General features: G+C 45.2%; 1 protein-coding gene across 1 annotated transcript in view; it reads right to left on the reverse strand.

Annotated features, from left to right (window-relative positions):
• Positions 1–350: 350 nt before the first annotated feature.
• Positions 351–18,963, reverse strand: part of LOC123522069 (LIM domain-binding protein 3) — a 32,649-nt gene continuing 14,036 nt past the window's right edge. Inside the window, exons 2-5 of the mRNA XM_045293378.1 lie at positions 17,215–17,395; positions 16,099–16,219; positions 10,862–10,977; positions 351–526 (exon numbers count right to left, since the gene is read on the reverse strand). Coding sequence (XP_045149313.1) covers positions 437–526; positions 10,862–10,977; positions 16,099–16,219; positions 17,215–17,376 — 489 coding nt within the window. The 5' untranslated portion in view covers positions 17,377–17,395 and the 3' untranslated portion in view covers positions 351–436. The remainder of the gene's footprint in view (positions 527–10,861; positions 10,978–16,098; positions 16,220–17,214; positions 17,396–18,963) is intronic.

Genomic DNA, 18,963 nt, shown 5'->3' on the forward strand with positions numbered 1-18,963 from the left:
AAAGGACTCCCAGAGGCCTTTGCGTTCTCTGTCCCTGCCTCTGGTTCTCCCTGAGTCTGAGCTCTGTCGCCACTCCGGTGAGCTGGGGGAAGTGTCTTGCTTTGGGAAAGTTTCAGGGGTTTTTGTTGTTGTTGTTTTTTTTCACTTTTGAGTTCTTAGAATTCTGTCCTAAGCGTTTAAAGTACAATTCCAGCCTTGGATTAATTACTAGCTTGGTTTAGAATCTTCATTTGGCTTCTAGTCTGAACTATGTAAATACACGATCTGTGTACAGAAGAAAGGACTAAAATTATACTTCAAAAGAGCTCAATCGCTTCCTGCCTCCTCCAGTCCCCACCCCCCACCCCCACCCCAAAAGAAACACCAGCCTCCAAGAATCCTCTCTTGCTCGCAGCGGCAGCAGCTCCCAGGCCCGGTGGGCCCCAGATGCCCGGGCCTACACGTTGATTGCATGTGCGTGCTTCTTACACAGGGGCTTGTCCTTCTTGGAGTAGAAGGGCTGACCCTCCAGGTTCACATGGCAGACCTGGGCGAGAACAGATGGAAGTGAGACAGGGTCATGTCACCCTTGGCTGGCTGCACACAAGGGTCAAGTTGGGGGAAGCTGATGCCTGGCTCTGGTACTTGAATTCAGTGGGGGAAAGGTGGATTTGGGCCCTCTCTTCTCTAAGTAAAACTGGTTTCGTGTCCTTCCTCAGTGGTGTGTGGGTCTAGGAAGGCTGAGCAGTGGTGTATATTTTCAACAACCTTACGAGCCTATTTAATTACCTTAAGATTAGGGTAATCTTGAGATTGTGGGAAGGCACCGTTTGTGTCCTCTGCTTCTCCACAGGCAGGTCCTGGGCTACCTGGCCACCGCCCCTTGGGGTTGAGCCACCCTCTACTTTGTCACTGCTGAGTGGACGGAGACCTCCTCTACCATGAAATCATCTGGCCTCCCCTCTGCAGTTTCCTGGCCAAGGCCTGATTCAGGGTCCTGCCTTAGTCTCATCTTACCAGTGAGCCACCTCAGAGGTTCTGGCCCATCCTCACCACTCAACACCCCCCCCCCCCACCCCGTACCCTCCCCAGTTGACCTTATCCTGAAGTTCTCAAAGGGCGTGGGGGCTTTTTTCTGCCAAGGGTCATTTGGATATTTATTTATTTTTATGAAATACTTTTATTGGGGGTTTTTACAGCTCTTAGCACAATCCATGCATTCATCCATTGTGTCAAGCACATTGGTACATATGTTGCCATCATCATTTTCGAAGCATTCTCTTTCTACTTGAGCTCTTGATATCAGCTCCTCGTTGTTCCCCTCCCTCCACCTCCCTTCCTCATGAACCCCCGATAAATTATAATTTATTTTCGTATCTTATATCATCTGCTGTCCCCCACCCACCCACTTTTCTGTTGTTCATCCCCCTGGGAGGGGCATTTGGATATTTATAACATCATTCACAGGGCATGCAAAACTATCAACTTACAAATTAGCCTGCTATATTTGATCAAACATTTAATTAACTCACCCCTAATGTGATGGCTGGAACTGCTTTTCTTTGGTGAAGCAAGTGATGTTAGTTGGTATTGATGATTTTGAGGGCCCTATATGGCCTGTGGGACAGATGTTCTCAGGGACTGATACTGTTTGCAACAATGGCCTCGCCTCTACCTGCTACTGTGAGGATGGTGCAGGACCAGGCAATGGTCCCTTCTGCTACACCCAGACACACACTGAGTCAGGGCTGACTTGTTGGCACCTAACAACAACCATCTATGATGGCAACAGAGGAGGTTCTGAGTCTCTTCAACGATGGGGAGAGAGAACAGAAAGAAGGGAAGTCAAAAAAGCATTGCTAGGAGGTTTCCAGTTCCTACGTGCACGGGTTTATTCCACCCAAGCATGTTTCTGTCATCCGTGGAGGACAAGTGCTCTCAGTAATATACTGATCAAAGCCTCATTACGGTCCAATGAAAACAGGAGCCTGATGAGGGGATCTGCTGGTCCAGGCAGAGAGGTCAGCTCAGGGTATGGGGACTCTTTGGGATGCTAAAGGGTGAATCTCCAGAGATCTTCTCAAAGAACATTGGAGGCTTCTTAAGAAGACGTTTTTAAGAAAAGGGAAAACATCATTCGTGAGAAAGATGAGGAAAGTGGCCCCGAGGACTCTTCCATCTTGACAATGAACCATTGTGGAAGCACAGGCTATCGTGTGAGAATTTCCTTGGGAAAGCGTCCCCATTCATCCGACAGCCCTTATCTTGCCCCTGCAGACTCCGCTGCATCCCTCAAAGTCAAGGAGCATTGGGAAAGAGCGAGATTGGAACACCTTCAGAGGGCCCAAGGGGCCGTGTGGCTGTGGCAGGAACATGGAGGAACGCAGACTGCTTTGGGAGATAGGGTTCGAGAGATGCAAACACCGCCGCCGAAGAGTGTAGACCTAGGGGAGGATGTGCTGAGAGGCAGCAGCATCGCATTCGGATGTTTTTGTTTAATGAACATTTCTTCGATTTTCTAGCACTACTTTTTGACTTACCCTTGAATTGCCTGAGGCCGCCATGGCTCGGGTGGTGCACTGGACACTCTCGACACATGATCTCCTATCACTCTCATAAGAATCTTATGGGATAAGTATGACTTTCCCCCCACTCTACAACGGAAGGTCTGAGGTGCAGAGAGCATGGGTCTTGCCGGAGTTACAGACTGAGTGAGTTATCTTCATGGGAAGTCATGCCTAATTCCATGCTAATGTGACTTAATTATTTGATTTCATATATAATGATTTAACTGAAAGGATTGTGGGCTCGGGGATTTGTGAAAGCCTTGGGTGCCACTGGAAGATCCCTGGTGGCTCAGTTGTGAAATGCTCAGCTGCTAACTGATAGGTCGGTGGCTCGAACCATTAGTCGCTTCTTGGGAGAAAGATCTGGCAGTCTCTTTCTTTTAAGATTTATAGTCTTACACCCCCTGACTGAAGGGTCGTGGGGATAAGACATGCCAGTCAGGTTGCAGGGTAGTAATGATGAAACATACAACTTTCCTCTACTTCTTAAATACTTCCTCCCCCCCACTATCATGATCCCAGTTCTACCTTACAAATCTGGCTAGACCAGAGGATGTGCACTGGTACAGATAGGAACTGGAAACCCAGGGAATCCAGGACAGATGATCCCTTCAGGACCAGTGGTGTGAGTGGCGATGCCAGGAGGGTGGGATGGAAAGGGAGAGCCAATGACAAAGATCCACATGTGACCTCCTCCCTGGGGGATGGACAACAGAAAAGTGGGTGAAGGAAGACATCAGACAGTGTAAGATATGACAAAATAATAATAATTTATAAATGATCAAGGGTTCGTGAGGTAGGGGGAGGGGAGAGGGAGAAGGAAAATGAGCTGATAAGGGCTCAAGTAGAAAGCAAATGTTTTGAGAATGATGATGACAGCAAATGTACAAACATGCTTGACACAATGGGTGTATGTATGGATTGTGATAGGAATTGTACGAGCCCCCAGTAAAATGTTTTAAAAAAGAAAAAGATTTATAGTCTTAGAAGTCATATGGGGCAGCTCTCTGTCCTTTAGGCTCACTGTGTACCAGAGTCAACTTGATGGAAATGGGTTTTATGTAGCACTAAGTTAATGCACTAGCTGCCGTCTGAAAAGTTGGAGGCTTGAATCCACCCAAAGGTGCCTTGGAAAAGGGGTTTGGCAATACTTCCACACTACCATCCACCTGAGACCCTCCAACCCCCATGCGACCTCCAAGAGTCAGCATTAACTCCATGGCAACTGAGAGGACTTGCATGCGGCTAAGCCTCTTAGTCCTCTGGGCTCCTCCCTGTGGAGGGTAATATGCTAATCTGTCAGAGTCTGCTGGGAAGTCATATTGGTTGGGATGGCCTCATCCTTAGAGAAGGCACTGAGAAGCCCTAATGGAGCGACAGAATTAAAGGCTGTATTTAGGATACTGGCATCAGAAGTTCAAGGGGCGTGCCCACGTTCAGGTAGGTAGAGGGACAGAGAAATCATCCATTAGAGCTGGGTTTGGTCAGTGAACACGTGTCCATTTCAGGAGCACTGCGAAGAAAAGTGGCATCATGTTGGCTCCATGTTCAAGTCCCTGATGGTCTCAGTGGGAGGTTATATGCATGGGGTTACTCAAGGCTGCTATAGGCTTCCAGCCAACGACCAGAAAAAGTCCCTGAAAACTTCCCAGCTGATGCAGTGACGTTGAGTGTAACCCAAATTGGGAGTGGCCCCAAGTTGCTGGGGTTGGCATCAAATTCTAGAACAAGTTCAGGTTAGCTCTACCCCAAAACAAACTAATGACAGAGGGTTTTGAGGGAGATAGAAAGCAAGCTTTGAAGGGAGCTAGCAAGGAGCTGCCAGTTTACAGCCAAGAGCCTTGTAGGGAGACACTGTCTGGTCTTGAGGCAGTGCTGGTTGCCTATGAGAACTTTAGGATGAGGTTGACCAGGGAAGGTACTGGGGACAGAGGGGTGATGAGGAAGGTGCCAAGCCTCTGAGGTGACCCATTGGTAAAATGGAGTAAGGGCAGGACGCTGAATCAAGAGGTCTTGGCCAGGAAACTATAGATGAGGTGCAAGATGATTTCATGGTAAAGGAAGCTGATCATTCAGCAGAGGCGAAATAGCGATTGACTCAGTCCCTAGGCTCAGGGGCCAGTGGGCCTCAGGACCTGCCTGTGGAGGAGCAGAGGCCACAGACAGTGCCTTACCACAATCTCAGCAGAGTGAAAGGTAATCAAATAGGCTCTTAATAGCCTAAAATGTACACCTTCCTGATGCTAACACCAATGAGGGGAGGACTAGAAATCAGTTAAACTTAGAGAAGACCCTAAAACTGCCCCCGTCACGTTCCAAGGCTGTAACTTTCTACAGAAGTAGAAAGCCTCATCTTTCTCCCAAGGAGTGGCTGGTGCTCTCAAACGGCTGACCTTGGGGTTAACAGCCCAACGCATTACCCACTACACCACCAGGGCTGTTAGAGGAGAAGAGGGACCCAGAAAACATCATCTCCCCATTGAACTCAAGTACCAAAGCTACACAGGCGCTTAAACCCTAGCCTGACCCTCAGATCATTATTCGCCTCCCACTCTTGGTTTTATAAGCTTTGGCCTGTAATAATGTCTTGTTCTTTTAATTGTTTGTGTATGTTAGCTTTGCTTTCCTATTACACCTATAGATTCCTCAAATGTGGATACGTGTTCTTGGATATTCTTGTACTCCCCAAACTCAAGGAACAATTGGTTACCTGAATTAGTCTAAAGCAGTGTTTCCCACTCTGGGGTGCTGGAATGACCCAGGGGAGCTGCTAAAGCAGATACTTACACTTTAGTATGGACAATGGGTTATAGCACAAAAGTGTTTAAATGCCACAGGGGTGCTAGGTAATTTTTCTAGGGGGTTGGTAGGCCAAATAAGGTTGGTAGGCCAAATAAGTTTAGAACCTGTGGTCTAAAATATTTGCTATCCAGAGAACCGATACATATGTAGTAAGTACATAGGTTGGGAGAGAGAGTCCTAATACTCCTTTTTTATTTAAAAATTTTATTATAGAATAAAATATACTCATTAAGACCTTCCCCGTATCTCTTGGGTCATTTTGGAAGTCAGATAACCAAATTTGCAGGCCAAGCCATAGAATCGCATAGCTGTGATTTGAATGTCAGGGTCAGAGGCTCTGTGCTGCATTTCTCTGATCTGATGTTCTGCAGGGGACAACTCAGAACGAGTACATTTATACGGTTGTCCCGTATAAATACACCCTGAGCGAGTACATTTACATGGTTGTCCCTTTCTGGAAGGGAGACCCTGATGTAAAGGTGCTTAAAGCAACCAAAAATCTGTTTGAATCAGATTTCTTATGTGAAGTATAGAACCTGAAGTGTATTGTGGCAAAAGTTATGCCTTAGGGTTGCCCTAGGTCATAAGTTTATTGATATTCAAGTTTTAAAACTACCATAGTATTACACACATTTCCAAGGTTTATAGCCAACAGCACTGGTAAAAATATTAATAGTAGTAGCGGCACATTAATTTTCCAAATCAAGTCATAGAATGACATTTCAAGACCATTTCCTACCTCTAATGTGGAGCCTAACTGTCAGCAAGCTCCTTGACCATGTTCCCTTCCCAAACCAATATCATCAGAAAGCAAATGTCCATACTATGGTAAAAATGACTTGGCTGTTCAGCAGAAGTAAATGGCATGAGGTAAATTGCTAATCTAAGGCTTATGTCTTGGCCACCGTATATCAAGAATGGGGTCATTTAGCAAAGTAAACGGATACCCACTCCTACTTTCTAAAGGTTTTATCAAGGGAAATCTTAGCTCAGCTTTCCCTGGGAACAGTCAATAGACTCCAATTTCATTTTCATGATGAAAATGTTAGGGAAAATCCTCAAATCATCATACAGGAAGCCAACACACAATACCGAAGGGAAGACAACGTTCCTCTTTTGAGGCCAAGAATCATTTACTACTCTTCCCTGTGGCGATCATTGGTAGTGATGATCTCAAAACGACTGGTTTTGCTGCATCCTTGAACATTCTATTGTTCTTAAAGAAACTAAGAGTAATAAGCCTCATTGGCTGATAAAAAATTTCTACTCATAAGATTTTATTCTACTGCAATAGAAAGAAGGCTTCACAGTATTTTCCAGCTTAAAAAGAAAAAAAAATATATATAGCAGAGTACATAAGGGAGTCTCAAAAAGTTTAGGAAAAAAATGTTATCGCCTTGTAATCTCTATCTCCACATACTTTTTGAAGCCTTCTTGTACAACAAAGAGAAAAATAAAAAGATTAACTGCTGAGGCTGCTTATCAACCAGACATCTCATGGGATTTCTTTGGTTTGGAGGTTCAGGGTCATGGTTTCATGGGGTGGCCAAGTTAATTGACCCAGTTAAAATGCTTGTTGTTGTTAGGTACCATTGAGTGTGGTAGTTACATAATCTGTTGTCAATTTGAGACTTAGGAGTGAAGGGGTGGAGTTTAGCCTGTGAGTCAGGTCACAGCTTGATAACCACATTTGGAGGCACTAAGGGGATAAATAGCTCATTGGAGGTGGGATATACACTCACTCCCTGGGAGACATTTCTGTTGACAAGACACATGGAGCTACACTAGAGCTGAAGGAGCCACGCAGAGACCCCTGCAAGTGCTGAGATGCCTCTACTGCCACTGGATCCACAAGACTTTGCACCCACTGACCTGTGATCTTCCTGCATTCGGCATCATTGCATGCGTTTTGTGAGTCTGAAGAGGAATTTATAGATTGGTATTGGACATATGGGCTAATATTGGGTTTAAGTACTTGATCTGGACTGGGCTGGGATGCCTTCTCAATATTCAATTGCTCTTGTATATAAACCTTTTATAGAACAGTCTGTACTATTTTCAAATATTTTCAAATTATCACTTCCCATTCCTGTTCCATCCTCACAGGATGTTGTTACAGCCCCTGTGTCAATCCATCTTATTAAGGGCCTTCTTCTTTTCTCTGCCCCTCCACTTTACCACACATGATGTCCTTCTCCAGGGACTGGTCTCTTCTGACAGCATGTCCAAAGTATGTAAGAGGAAGTCATGCCATCCCTGCCTCTAAGGAGCACTCTGGCCCTACTTCTTCCAGTTCAAATTGGTTTGTCCTTCTAGCAGTCCATGGTACCTTCAATATTCTTCTCCATCACCACAATTTAAAAGCATTGATTTTGTATGTGTGTGTGTGGGGGGGGCTCTTCCTTATTCAATGTCAAACTTTCACATGCATATGAGGCAATAGAAAATACCATGGCTTCAGTCAAGTGCACCTTAGTCCTTCAAGAAAATCCTTCTCAATACTCTGAAGAGGTCTTTGGTAGTAGAGTCACCTAATGCAATGTCTTTTGGTCTCTTGACTGCTGCTTACATAAGCACTGACTGTGAACCCAAGTTAGACCAAATCCATTTTTCCATTTAGCATGATGTTATCTATCTTCTGGTGATGAAGATTCTGGTCTTCTCTACATGGAATTGTTATCCATACTGAGGGCTATAAGCTTTGATCTACATCAGCAAGTGCTTCAGGTCCTCCTCACTTTCAGCAAGCAAGGTTGTATCATATGCATATCTCAAATTGTGAATAAACCTTTCTTCAATCTTGATGCCACATTCTTCTTCATATAATCCAGCTTCTTTGATGATTTGCTCAGCACACAGATTCAGTAAGCATGGTGAGAGGATATAACCCTGATACACACCTTTCCTGATTTTAAACCATGCACTATCCCCTTATTCTGGTCACACAACTCCCATCCAATCAGTGCAAACTCAAACTCATAGTGATCCTATAAGACAGGGTAGAATTGATCCTTTAAGTTTCTGAGAGTGTAACTGTTTACAGGAATAACAAGTCCCATCTTTCTCACATTGAGCAGCTAGTGGTTTTGAACTGCTAATCCTGTGGTTTGCAGTTCAATATATAACCCGCTAGGAGAAGGGAATCAGATGTATGGCTCATTGCCTCTATGAAAAATTAATGATTTTGCCATGAGACCAGAAGAACAGGATCATACCTGATTACCATCTGAACATTTGGATCAAAGATTCTATAGAAGAATCAAAAGGGGAAATATGGAACAGAATTTCAAATTATCATGGGACGCAGACTGTCTGGAGTCATAGAAGCTGGATGAAATCCCCAAACTATTGTCTTAAAATAATTGTGTTAGTCTGGGAAGACTAGAGAAACAAATTCATAGACACTCATGTGTATAAGAAAGAGCTTTATATATGAGAGCAATTGAATATTGAGACAGCATTCCAGCCCAGTCCAGATCAAGTCCATAAGTCTGATATCAATCTATAAATTCCTCTTCAGACTCATGAAAAACATGCAATGACGCCAAATGCAGGAATATCACAGGCCAGTGGGTGGAAGGTCTTGTGGATCCAGTGGTGATATAAACATCTCAGCGCTGGCAGGGCTCTCCGACTCCAGAGCACTAGCGTAGCTCCATGTGTCTTGTCAACGGAAATGTCTCGCAGGGAGTTAGCATGTGTCCCACCTCCAGCGAGCTATTTATCTCCTTATCACCTCTGAATGAGGTCATCAAGTTGTGACCTGATTGACAGGCTAAACTCCACCCTTTCACTCGTAAGTCTCAAATTGACAACAGATTATGTAACTACCACAGTAATCAAATTCTTAAATCAAAAATATCATTTCTCTCTCAACAGGGCTTTAAAAAATTAGTATCAGGGGCTAATGAAATACAATATTAATGGAAGATCATTATGACCCGGGGGGATGATTGACTCTATACCATAAATTAACAGGGAGGTTTTGAAAGGTAGTCAAAGGCAGATAAAAAACAAACAAAAAATATAGATCCAGGAATGGGTTTGGGGCTCGCACTAAATCCTAGCTCCAATTTAGGAACAAGTATTTCTTAGATCATGGCCCTGCTCCAAACTCGCCCTCAGGAAGGGAACACAGAAGATACGGGTGCTATAGCAAAATGTGGCGAAGAAATTAGATGGTGCCAAGCTATCAGATCAAGTTGCATCTAGAATTTTAAAGGTTTCTCTCCAAACAAGCAGCCATCTAAGTGAGATGTCAACTAAGTCCACGTGGAAGCAGCACACCATCAGTCACCAAAGGACTGTAAATCACATATTTCAAAGTCGAAGGAGAGATCAGTTTCAGAGCCTAAATTGTGAGAATCCAGTTAGCAGAAGGCTATGGGTGACAATGGGAAGTCAAAATACACTTGTGAGTACTACACAGGAAATAAGCCTCCGGTGAACCCTCTCTCCATAATTGAGGGATGGGAGGAAAGTGGTCACTAAGCACGTGCATTGGAGAGATGAGTATAGAAGATCAAAGGGATAAACCTGACTTGAACAGTTAAAATGCTGTCAGTTGATCCCCACCCCTCTGATGCATGCTAGACCTGATCTAGGTTTTCAACATTTTCGGTACTTTTGTTTTTGTTTTTTCATATTCGGGTTTATCTCAGAGGTGTTAGGTCATTGTGTTATATGTGTTTCTGTTTTTCAGTATATGAAACCCAGGACTGATGAACCTACAGGGATAGCAGGGAGAATAAGGGTTTCAGGGGGAGGCAGGTGGCAGGGGGCGGGGGTGAGGGGTAAAAGAGAGATGATGTCAAGGAGTCCAGGAAGAAAACGACTGCTTGGAAATGGATTGTGGTAGCAACTGTACAATTCTGCTTGACGTGCTTGAACTGTGGAATGATAGGATAGCTGTATTAACTCCCAATTAATAATAAATTAAAATAAATATTTTAAAAAGAGGGGGGAAAGCATATTACCTCAGTATACTTAATTTATACCCTAGTTTTAACTGTCAGGTTTTTCTGAATATAATAAAGATGCCTTTTGGAGAAGTTTCCAAAACACCCAAACTATGGTTTATCTTAACTAGCCAAGAAGACTTGCCTGGAGCAGTATGCTCTGGTAATATCTATCCATATGGGAATCTATGAGTTGGAATTGACTCGATGGCAGTGAGTATAGGGGATCCAATTGACAAGAGCAACTTGAAAGATTCGATTGGAACCTTAATGGGGCAGTGAGTTTATGGTAATGGAGAAGGCACATCTCAGCCATGGAGGGGGACAATGGTTGTACAATTTGAAGACTGCAATCAATGTTACTGAATTGTACAGGTAGGAACTGGATTTGGTGTGCATCTTCAAAAACATCAACATCAAAGTTAATTGAAAAAACAGATCGGAGTATCAGAATGCCAGAGTGGAGAGGAATGCGGCACATTGGTCAGCTGGCCCCAACTTCGTCCCTGCTGCCCCGTGTTCGGGCATGTCAGACTCCCGGGCTCAAATACATACTGCGCAAATGAAGCAAGTATCATGCCAGGTATGTCCCAGGGCTTCAATAAACTTGTCACCAGCTTCCACGGGGAAATCACAGCCGTGACACTTGGTGCTGAACAGATTCACGTAGTCTGAAATGAAAGGGCAAGTGAGGACCAGGCCTCCTGCAGGGGCAGGAAGTGCCCCAGCCCCACCCACTCAATGCCAGGACCACCCCCAATCAGATCGGTTGCTTGTCAACTTGCAGACAAAATACTCGTTTGAATGAGACTTTTATTTTCACAACCGTTTGCACTGACGTGCAGACGCAGGCTTAGTCACCACCTTGTGCTGGTCTGATTTACAAACACTCTGGAATTCACATTAGCTTTCTGCAGGGTGTTTTTCTCCTCTGCCTTTGCCACCTATTATAGCCCATAGAGACAGAATGAAAGAGAGAAAGAGAAAGCTGTATTTCCAAGCAGCTATGCTTCCTTGGGAAGAATGAGGGCATGTGACATTCTTCAAACTTATATAATATTCCTTGCTTGCTTACACTTCTGTCATTGGGCATTTGTGTTGATACCAAATCTTCACTACTAGAAATAATACCTAAGCTACTTTGATTGAACATGCCCTTCCCCCTCATCACCAAGGAGGTAAGAATGCTGAATATTATTTGTATTATGCTGTACAGTTTGCCAATCATTTTTTGTAGAGATGGCATTATTTACAAGTAGCTCCATGTCAAGGCCTGTTTCCGTTTTCTTTCTACTCCCAGCAGAAAGCCTAGCTCACACTCAGTACCCAACCCAAAGCAATAGAGAGACTAGTGAACGGATCAATCAGTTGACCAGTAACTCAATGAATGAACTTCCACAATATTCCCTGAGATATGAACTGTTGTGATTTGTTTTGTGTTTAAGCAGATAAGGAAGTGGAGGCTAAAAGTGGTCAAGGGCCTGACTAGTTGCACGGCTGAGACCCAGGGGTCAGGTCTGGTGCTCCTCTCCACAGGAGTCTTACCCTCTGAGTCCCAGGGGCAGTGATTCCACCATACCTAGTACTGTAGCAGCCTTTTAGATTTCTTTAGAAGAGCCAAGTCCCCTTTATGGAACCTTCACGGTCCCCCAGACTTGGACTGATCCCCCACAACTCTGCCATAGTTGGCCTTTGTTTTTCATAGTGATTTCCTGTTCAGATCTCCTCATGAATATTTGATGACATATCCTCATGGATATACCTGTTTAGTGTCTAGACTACATGCTCAGGAACAGTGTGCCCACCATGGTGGTTTGACATTTGGGCTCTGAAAAAGGAAGAACTAGGCTCAAGTCCCAGTTCTACTGATGAAAATGGTCCAAACCTTGGGCAACATGGCTTAACTCCTCAGTGCCTCGATTTCCCATCTGGGTAGTGAGAACAATGATAGTAGCTGACTCATGTGATGATGGAAACAGTTCGATGAGATAATGTACGTGAAGTGCTTAAAAACATTGCTCTTATTTTAAATGGCATCATGCGTGATGAAGAGAAAGAAGGGAGCTATGCTCTGAAGGCCTGCTGAGAAGCCAGTGAATAGCAGTGCATCTCCTGTATTGTTTAATCTTCATGTGGCTCATGAACAGGCCTTATTCCCATGCTGAAACTGAGAGAACTGGCTCGAGTGGCGCCATCTCACCAGTCGTGGGGAGCAGAATGAAGCCTGACGAACTCCACATTCATCTTCTTTCTGTAGGCGGCCTCCAGTTTCAACTTTTGCCATTGCATCTTAGCAGATGTTTCTATCTCATAAATGCCGTTCTTTTTGCATGTAATTAAGTTCTGTTGTCCATCCACCTTATCTCTGGGTCCTTTCGATCAGGCCTTCTTTCTTGAAAGTCTTCACTTCCCAACTCACACCAAGAGAGATGAGGTGGCTTGACTGAAGGTTTTCTCTGGGCTTCCTGCTTTCTGCTTCCATCCATCCAACCAACCAACCAACCAACCAACCAACCAACCAACCAACCATCTCTCAACTGTCCATTGATGTGCTAGCATATCATATGATGATGGGTTCTGGAGGTTTTCATCATAGTCACCTTGACCTTCATAGAGATGAGCCCTTCATAGAGATGAGCACCTTTCAGAGAGATGAGCCCAGAATACATGCTTAACACAAATATGGTGGATAAATGACAGAAGGACATGTGAAGAACGTATTCAAACAACCTTATTAAACAGTGATTCCTTCTGCTGTTGTGTGGCCTATTATTTCTCACAGATTAAGCTCTTCCAATAACTTAAATCTATTTTTAGGATGTCTGGTCTCATCCACTGATTGATTTCTCTGTGGTCAACTTGATCCTGTGTGGACCTGGGAAGTTGATACTTTCTTTTACCATTGGGTAGCACAGGTCTGACCCGAGTACATGGAAAGAGAAAAAAGGCTAGTAGTGTCCTTCATTCACTCATAAAGGAAGAATGTAATCCGTATTGTGCCTGGGCCTTTCTCACCAGGAACATACTCTAGAGCTTCATTTCTTTCTTTTTTCCTATTGTCTTTATAAGTTTTTTTGACTAACTCTCCTATGCTCCAACTTCATATAATTACTCTTGTATTGAATGGAGTTTACTGCAACTGAAAACGAGCCTCATCCATCAAATCACAGATGCTCTGTGCTGACAAGGGCTTAGTGCTTTTCCGGAGCAACAAACCAAAGGCATAGTGACCCAACAGGACAGAGTAGTTACCCCTGTGGGTTATAAAAAGCCTCATCTTTCTCCTGTGGAAAAGCTGGTGGGTTTAAACTGCTGACCTTGGGCTTAGCAGTGCAAGGCTCACCTGGGAATTTACCTTCTTTATATTTTTTAAGGTTCCAGGCAATTGTGGGAGAAGACTGTGGAGTTCAGCTAGGCTTTAGAACTGCTTAAGTGCAGGTGCATCTTACTTGTATGCAGGGTGCGAGGAGCCTTGGTGGTGTAGTGGGTTACGTGTTGGGCTACTAACTGCAAGGTCGGCAGTTTGGTACTACCAGCGACGCCTTGGGAGAAAGACGTGGCTTCTTGCTCCCCTAAAGAGTTACAGTCTTGGAAACCCACAGGGGCAGTTCTACTCTGTCCTATAGGATTGTTATGAGTCAGAATCCACTTGATGGCAGTGAGTTTGTTTTGTTTTGGTTTTTTGGTATGAAGGGTATCATACATGCAAGTGCCAGCTCAATCTTGTAGCCCAGTGAAGTCTTTCTGAGTCTAGATCCTATCATTTCCCCAAGGCTGGCTCAGCCTGTACCTTTGACAAGCAAGTGCCCCCACCAGTTTGAACCTACCTAGAGGTGCCATGGAAAACATGTTTCCAAAAGGTCACAGTAGTTCTAAACTGTACACACGGGGTTGCCAATGACAACAGATGGCACTTATATTAATTACCAGTCATCACCATGTGTTTGTAGGGGGAGAAAAGACAGGTGTCACCTTCCCTCTCTCATAGATCCGGAGACTGAGGCCCAGAATGACAAACTGAGCTGCAGAGAACTTGCCAGTACATAAGATCCCTCTTATCATTTGTAGGCAGGCAGTTCTCAGGTCATGAGCATATTCTGCTCCTAAGTCTGTCCCTAGGTTGAATTTGTGATGTATGTAAATGGGAACAGTTAGGTAAGTTTCATATGTAGTGTCAGGTAGTCGATGTTTGTCTTAGTTATATGGTATATAGTATATCTCACTATGCATTAAAAATACGTCCAGATACACTAAAACCTCTTTAACATAATAGTAGAGTCATAATAATGTTTTGATGCACCTCACAAAGTAGCACTCATTTGTTATTCTGGACCTTTGTATGTGCCTTGGATTTTTCATATCTAGGTTGGCTTGTAAGTACAGGTCGTCCAAGTTGGATGTTGTCACTGGGAGCTTGTATTTATCACTTTTTTAAAAAGTTTTCTTCCCCCCATCCCAAGCTGGGGGAGTTGGAATGCTTTCTTCCTGGCTTTGAAGTAAACTAACAAACTATATTTCTCTTTTGCCCTGGATGTCAGGCAGTTCAGAGTCAAATTTGCTAGTAGCCTGTAGGTTTTCATAATTCCCATGTGCTGATTCTCTAGTTCTTTCGTCTTAACCTTGGGGTCTCTATTACCTTTGTTGGTACCTGCCTCAAATTCTTTTCCAAAGCCATAACAAACAAACCAGGGCTCTACCCACCCCTGCCACTGCCCTACTGCCATGGGGGTCAATCCTGACTCATAGCGATCCTGTAGGACAGAGTAGAACTGCTCCCTAGAGTGTCTGAGGCTGTAAATCGTTATGGGAACAGACCCACAAACAGCCTCATCTTTGTTCCAAGGAGCAGCTCATGGATTCGAATTGCTGACATGACGATTGGCAGCCCAACACAGAATCCACAATGCCACCAGGGATCCTAGTCAAAAGAGATGAGCCAAGGGTAAATGAGTGAGTGAGTGAGTGAGTGGCTAGTTCACTGAGACTCCTAACGCTCTCAGAGAGGGCTCGGACTTCTGAATGTAGAACACCTTCCTCCCAATGGCAGAGTGGGTTATTCCTTGTGCCACTAACTGCTGGGTCAGCACTTTGAGCCCACCAGTCTCTCCCCAGGAGAAAGATGCGGCTTTCTGCTCCCTGAAAGAGTTACAGCCTCAGAAACCCACAGGGGAAGTTCTTATCTTGTCTTAAATGTTAAGCTAACATGCAACATTTTAGATTACAGAATAGGTTTGCGTTCACACAGGGAGATTACTGGATTCTGAAGGAACGGAAGTGCCTGGTAAACATCAAAGCAGGGGCAGGAAGTCTCCATCAATCACTGCCACTTTACCGCCTTCTCTGGTCTAACCCTTCTTTCCCCCTTCCAAGGATGAGACGAAGGAGGCTTCGAGCAGTTTGGTCACTCACTCAGGGCTCCAAAGCCAGCCTGGGATCCAGCCAGGAATAGACCCCAGCGCAAAGTACAGCACCAAGGCATGTGAGCACCGAACCCTGTGATCCCCCAAATCAAAGTCATCTGAAAGGCTCCCCAAATAGCCAGAAGAGGCCCACTTCTGGATCCCGGATTGGCGCAGGGAAGGGAGTAGGGCCCGAACGTATACAGAGAAGTTCTGGGCCCCAGCTTGTGATGTCTGAAGCTCAATGGGCATGGTTCGGCCACTGGGGAAAAAAGCCCTACCTTCCAGAAATGCCACCTCCCGATGTTCAGTTGTGACTAGAGGACGGTAAGCATCCTCATGCCCACCGCCCAGGCCCCGAGACGCCCAGCCCCCCCGTTACAGTGCTCCTACCTTTCTCACAGTAGGGCTCCCCATCTTCCATGTGGAAGAGGCTGTTTCCAAAGGGCTTCTTGCAGGCTGCACAGACGAAGCAGGTGGTGTGCCAGGTCTGTCTCAGGGCATGCATCACTTCCTGTGGAGAAAGCACCCCGCTCAGGACAGAAAGGTCCCGGGAGAGAGGGGTTGGGCCTGACCACCCACCCAGGCCTTGGCCACTGCTAGAGTATCCCATGGAGAGAACAAGACAGGGAAGCCCAGGGTTAGGCCTTGGTCACCCAGAGGGAAGGCCTGGGACAGGTGAGGAAGGGTCCCCACTCATTCAGCAATGCCAAGTGCCAGGCTCTACGCGGTGCCGGCATAAACTGCAACACTTCATCCTGGAGCAAACCTGCAAGTTGTGCTTATTGCTGCCATTGGACCAGAGTTTTCCGAGGGCCAAGTCTCTCGGAAAGGGGTGAAGTCGTGACGGTGACGGGCTTTGCAGAAGCTCCATCACCACCCGAAGCTGTGTAAACAAACGCTAAAACCACAATCCCTGCCAGTGCGTGGATTCCGACCCCGTGTGATCCTTCCAGGGGTCCTCAGACTTTTTAAACAGGGCCAGTTCACTGTCCCTCAGACCGTTGGAGGGAAAAAAAAAAAAAAAAAACTATGAAAAAACTCCTATGCACAGTGCACATATCTTATTTTGAAGTAAAAAAACAAACGGGGCAAAAACACCTGGCGGGCCGGATAAATGTCCTCGGAGGGCCGCATGTGGCCCGCGGGCCGTAGTTTGAGGATGTCTGCAACGGCTTCGGAGACTGTACTTCTGCATGGGAACAGACAGCCCGACCTTTCTCCTGGTGGGTTTGAACTGCTCCCCTCGGGCTTAGCACCATCAGAGCTCATTATAGGCAGGCACATAGAATCACTTCTCACTTCAAGTTCACTGGCTCTCTAGTTCACTGGCAAGCCAAATCCATTCGAGCGTAGAAATGGAATTGTTTTCTCTTCATTACCTCCTGACTAGCTACTCCTCCTGCCCTTCATTAACTAGAAGCGCCTTAGTTCCCTCACTGGGACCCATGACCTTGTGAGGACTGGGGGGAAGAGGAGGGTCGGAGCAGAGACATTCAGCCCACTTACCCCCATGATTTTGGTGTTGCACTTGGCACAGAGTGGGGCAAAGAACTGCTCGTAGCACCGCTCACAGTAGACATTGTTCTGCTCCTCCACAAAGCACACATCTGCCAGGGAGGTCTTGCAGTAGGCACAGTTGAACTCCTCCGGGTGCCAGGAGCGACCCATGGCCACCAGGAAGGGGCCCCTGGGAAAGCAGAAACAGCACCTACTGAGGCATCCCCGAAAGCTTTAAACCCGCAGCCTCAACAACTTCAATGAGGTTCATATTTGTGATTCGGACTTTCATGACTTCTAATGAAACAGTGTGCATTTCAGATAAAGCTCTATGTAGAAAGAAGTCCATTGTTCCTCTACAATAACCTGGACATCCACCAGGAGGGACCTGGCTAAGTGTGCTATGAAACAGCCATTCAGTGGATACCGGTAGTTATAATGTAAGAACAGAAGCTGCTGCTGATAGCGAAATGTATGGAATGTTTACCCTGTAGCAGGCACTGTTCCTAGAACTCTGTACTTGTTCACTCCTGCCACCCTATAGGACAGAGTAGAACTGCCCCTGTGGATTTCTGAGACTGCAACTCTTTTTTTTTTAATCATTTTATTGGGGGCTCATACAACTCTTAACACAATCTATCCACCCATTGTGTCACGCACATTTGCACATCTGTTGCCATCATCATCCTCATAAAACCTTCCTTCCACTTGAGCCCTTGGCATCAGCGTCTCATTTTTCCCCTCCCTCATGAACCCTTGATAATTTATATACACGTATATATTTTTTTCATGTCTTACACTGACCAATGTCTCCCTTCACTCACTTTTTTGTTGTCCATCCCCCTGGGAGGGGGTTATATGTTGATCATTGTGATCAGCTCCCCCTTTCTCCTTCCACTTTCCCCTAACCCTCCTGGCATGACTATTGCCAGGTGTATCTGGTCCTGAGGGGTGTATCTGTCCTGGATTTCCTGTGTTTCCAGCTCTTATCTGTACCTGTGTACATGCTCTGGTCTAGTCAGATTTGTAAGGTAGAATTGAGGTCATGATAGAGGGGGAGGAGGAAGCATTAAGGAAGAGATTGTAACTCTTTATGGGAGTAGAAAGCCTTGTGGTTCTCTGTTAGAGCTCCTGGTGGTTTTGAACCGCTGACCTTGCAGTTTGCAGCTCAAGCGCATGCAGGGGTCCCTTGCATTTGTGACCTTGCTTAATTGTCATGACAAACCTGTGAAGTGAGTACTACAATCATATCAGATCCATTTTCAGATAAGAAAACTGAGGCGTGGAGGAGTGATCCGGCAACTTGTTCAAACCCATAGGGCTAGAGAGTGGCAGACTACAAACCTGGGTAATCTAGTACCAGATTAGAAGTAGTCAGAACAGGATGATGGGGACTTTATTTACTGGAAGTGATTTGTTAAAGATATGAGTTAGAGTGCTAAGAGTGGCGATACTGGGAAAGTGGGGTGAAAAAGGGGGAACCAATTCCAAGGATCTACATATAACCTCCTCCCTGGGGGACGGACAACAGAAAAGTGGGTGAAGGGAAATGTTCAACAGTGCAAGATATGACAAAATAATAATTTATAAATTATCAAGGGTTCATGAGGGAGGGGGCTGAAGGGAGGGAGGGGAAAAATGAAGAGTTGATACCAAGGGCTCAAGCAGAAAGCAAATGTTTTGAGAATGATGATGGCAACAAAAGTACAAATGTGCTTGACAAAATGGATGGATGTATGGATTGTGATAAGAGTTGTA

Source organism: Echinops telfairi, unplaced genomic scaffold (assembly GCF_000313985.2).
Source record: "Echinops telfairi isolate 266 unplaced genomic scaffold, ASM31398v2 ScPeMD7_2010;HRSCAF=2546, whole genome shotgun sequence".
NCBI classification, from domain to species: Eukaryota; Metazoa; Chordata; class Mammalia; order Afrosoricida; family Tenrecidae; genus Echinops; species Echinops telfairi.